This window comes from Nothobranchius furzeri, chromosome 10, assembly GCF_043380555.1.
Source record: "Nothobranchius furzeri strain GRZ-AD chromosome 10, NfurGRZ-RIMD1, whole genome shotgun sequence".
Classification (NCBI taxonomy): Eukaryota; Metazoa; Chordata; class Actinopteri; order Cyprinodontiformes; family Nothobranchiidae; genus Nothobranchius; species Nothobranchius furzeri.
Window position 1 is genome coordinate 55,479,403 of NC_091750.1, and position 4,344 is coordinate 55,483,746.

At 43.0% G+C, this 4,344-nt stretch overlaps 1 protein-coding gene across 1 annotated transcript; it reads left to right on the forward strand.

Moving 5' to 3' along the window:
• Positions 1-947: 947 nt before the first annotated feature.
• On the forward strand, positions 948-2,539 carry drd1b (dopamine receptor D1b). Its single transcript, XM_070555342.1, has one exon. The coding sequence runs from the start codon at positions 1,087-1,089 to the stop codon at positions 2,479-2,481; it is 1,395 nt and encodes a 464-aa protein (XP_070411443.1). The 5' UTR covers positions 948-1,086; the 3' UTR covers positions 2,482-2,539.
• Positions 2,540-4,344: the final 1,805 nt, after the last annotated feature.

Below are 4,344 nucleotides of genomic sequence, written 5' to 3' on the forward strand. Positions count from 1 at the left end.
TTTTGGATGCAAATATGTTAGTCACCGAGACGCATGAACATGTCTCAGGCTGTCCAAATAGCGAGGCGCACGTTGGAGATGGAGCCGGATGAAAACAATTCAGCTGCGTTTGCATGTCCAGGACATCAACACTGGGTTCAAATAAAAACAACCAAACAAACAACTAAATAATAATAATAATAATAATAATAATAATAATAATAATAATACATTATAAAATAATTTTGATTTAATAGTTATTTTTGAGCTGCTGTCCTGCTGATGCAGATGATTATGCACCAGTAAAAATAATAATTTAAAATATGTTTTGCTCATATTGATGAGATATTACATGAATTCATCTGTAAAGTTTTATAAATTAATGTTTTTACTTTGTGCTCAGGTGGGATGAAAGGTTAGAAAGTGAAGCATCTTTCTTTAATTTGTTAGTATTTGAAACCAAAACACCTTTCTGTGGTGGATCCAGACCAACATAACCACAGGGACATGCCTCGAAGATCATTAAACTAATCAGATACAGGCAGAGCAAAAGCCATCAATAAGGTATTGATGTGGTGGTATATAAGGCTAATGATTGGCAAAAGCCCTGAAAGCTCAGCAACATTAAGCTGTGGGACCTTTGCTGAAGGCTTCATTGCATCAACATGCAATAGATAGTTTTTTAATGTTTTTTTTTTTTATTTTTGTTTCAGAGTGTTTTATGAAGAGATCGCTGCCCAGAAGAACAAATGCAAACATCAACTGGAGCATTCTCCTGGTTCTACCAACTAGAATGTCGACCGTCGGTGCTGCTTTTGCAGGATTCTCTGAACCTGGTGCGTTTGGGACAGAGACGACTGAGGAGAACATTTTAAAATATTTATAGCAGCAGTTGGACAAAAATGTTGGTTGTGACGAGAAGCCTGAGGATAACCCAGTCTGTGGGAGAGCTGGTGCCGAGACAGTTGAGTTCTCCGCCAGCGACTCTGTCTATCTAGAACTCCTGAGAGAGGCACAGCTGCTGCAGGCTGCGGATGTGATGGGGTGAGTGCTGACATCCCCTCCACCCAACCCCTCTCTCACTCTATTAGCACCAGATTTAAAACAATGGATACAAACTTCTCAACCGTACGAGATGGCAGGCAGCTCACACTGGAGAGAGACTCGTCTAAACGTGTTCTGACAGGATGCTTCCTCTCATTGCTCATTTTCACCACGCTGCTCGGCAACACCCTCGTGTGCGTCGCTGTCACAAAGTTCAGACACCTGAGGTCGAAAGTCACCAACTTCTTTGTCATCTCGCTGGCCATTTCCGACCTTCTGGTGGCTATCTTGGTAATGCCGTGGAAAGCGGCAACTGAAATTGTTGGGTTTTGGCCCTTTGGAGCGTTCTGCAATGTCTGGGTCGCGTTCGACATCATGTGCTCCACCGCCTCCATCTTGAACCTGTGTGTCATCAGCGTAGATCGCTACTGGGCTATCTCAAGCCCATTCCGCTATGAGCGCAAGATGACCCCAAAAGTGGCGTGTCTGATGATCAGTGTGGCGTGGACACTGTCTGTGCTGATCTCCTTCATCCCAGTTCAGCTCAACTGGCACAGAGCTCAAACCACCAGCTACTCAGAGCTTAATGGGACGTACATCAGTGACCTTCCTCCTGACGAAAACTGTGACTCCAGCCTTAACAGAACCTACGCCATCTCTTCTTCCCTCATCAGCTTCTACATCCCCGTGGCGATCATGCTTGTTACCTACACACGGATCTACCGCATAGCCCAGAAACAGATAAGAAGGATATCGGCTCTGGAGCGAGCAGCGGAGAGCGCCAAAAACCGCCACAGCAGCATGGGGAACAGCTCCAACATGGACTGCGAGAGCTCATTCAAAATGTCTTTCAAGCGAGAAACCAAAGTCTTAAAGACCCTCTCTGTCATCATGGGCGTGTTCGTGTGCTGCTGGCTTCCCTTCTTCATCCTGAACTGCATGGTTCCATTCTGCGAAGTGAACCTACCGGATGGCTCCACAGAATTCCCGTGCATTAGCTCCACCACATTCGACGTGTTTGTGTGGTTCGGCTGGGCCAACTCCTCCCTCAACCCCATCATCTATGCCTTCAATGCTGACTTCCGCAAGGCCTTCTCCATCCTCCTGGGTTGCCACCGGCTCTGCCCTGGCAGCAACGCCATTGAGATCGTCAGCATCAACAACAACATGGGCGCCCCCTCGTCCAACCCCAACTCTCAGTATCAACCCAAGAGTCACATCCCGAAGGAGGGCAACAACGCTGCCAGTTACGTGATTCCCCACAGCATCCTGTGTCAGGAGGAGGAGTTACAGAAGAAAGATGGATTCGGAGCGGAGATGGAGGTGGGGATAGTGAACAACGAGGGGGAGAAACCATCCCCGGCAGTCTCTGGGAATTTAGACAGTGACGCTGAGGTCACACTGGAAAAGATCAACCCCGTAACGCAGAATGGGCAGCATAAAGCTGTGTCGTGTTGAGGAAACGTTGGCAGGGATTGATCAGGAAGCAGCGAGGGGCGCGTGAAAGAACTAAAAATGGGAAGAGTAAAAAGAAACATTTGAAACAGACATCGGTCTGAGATCATGCCTGACAGGAAACAAGTGACAGAACTAAAATCCACACAAAAATAAAAAAAAACCTACAGAATGTTTTAAAGTCAAGAGCACTTTATCCTGGTTATAACTATCTGCAAAACACGTTCAGCGTTCATTGACGAAATTCGTACCTTTGATGATAAATGTTGATAACATGTATATTAAAGCAGAACAAAATGCATTTGTATACATTTCTTCAACTATTTAAAAAAATGTATACATCTGCATGTGTACGCTGTACAGTAACAACACTCTGGGAGGGATTTGACTATATTTAAGGGAGGAAAATGTAGAACTAGTGAAATATCATGTAGGTAGGTGCTTTGTCTGTGTCACAGCCAAGAGAGAACAACTTGAGTCAATCGGTGCAGTAAAATTAGCTACTTCATGCAGTTATTTCTCATTTCAGCTCATTTGTAAAGGCGGTTTTATTGCAACATCTGTATTATACCCATAGTTTTATTTTACTTTCTTCAAATGCCAAAGTAACAATGATCTGAGTGAAGTTTAAACGTGAAAGAACGTGACAATGTTTGAAATGATTTAAAAGTCAAAGATTCAGCTGAGAGAGAGCGAGACACAAAAAACGAGGAGCCCTGTGGTTTTGTTGCTGTTCTCTGATCGATCTCCAGTCAGCTGAAACTGAACAGCCGGTCTCACCTAAACTTTCCTCATCTCTACTTTTTTATTACTCCTTCTCTCCGTCTTCTGTTCTGTAGCAAAGTAACTCATGCTCATCTTCATTTTACTGCTTTCTTTTCCTCAATCTCCTTCATGATGCCCTCCATTTCTATCTGTCAGCAAACTACCCTGTGAGAAATAAAATGTTGAATTTACTTAACCAAGTTATGTCTACTGATTGCACTAAACCTAGCTGCTTAATTGTAAACAACAATAAACATTATTATACAGTGTTATATCTATCAGGAGTATATCATGAGATTTCAGAAGGCCCAAAATTGTGCAGCTGGACTCTTGAGGGGCAAAGAATGGAGGAACATATTTCACCAACCTCTGCACTCATGCACTGACTTCCTGCATAGTTTAGGATTGACTTTAAGGTTATTATTTGTGTTAGAATCCTTGAGTGGTGCTGTTGCTTCTTACCGGATTGATTTGGTACACTGCCGTGCTCCGTCAAGCTAATTTTGGTCATTTGATCAGGGTTTATTGGCTGTTCATTGGTTTAAACTGAAGTCAGGAGGGTATTGGACTTCCTCTGCTCAGACACTGACTTTGTGGAATGGTCGTTCAAGTAGCACCAAGGAGGATTCCTCTGTGGAAACATTTAAGGCTAGGCTAGGCCATTTTTAGTCTCTAGCATGTGCGTCTTTATTGTTGTTCTTCTTGTTTTATGGTCTCAACCTTTCAGGTTTTTATCCTGTTTTATTGTTTTCACCTCTTTTTTGATGTGATGTAGTTCATTTTAGTGCCTTTGGCCCCCTGGCATTCGTTTGCTTTATAGAAAAGTTGATGATGATTATGTAAATGTATTTTACTCTTTACATTTAAGCAAATAGGCTTAGTGGAACCAGTTGACATAACTTGGCCAAGTAAACTCAGCATGTCATTTCTTACAGTGCACTTTTCTGGTTCTCTTAATGATCACTCTCCTTTGGCAGAAGTATTTTCCTCTGTGCTGATGGTTCTTTTTGTGGCAAAAACAGTTCATAGTATTTTTTTTTCAAACAGAAAGAGTTTGAATGTTTTGAAACTGAAACCCTTAGTATTCACACACGAGGCAAA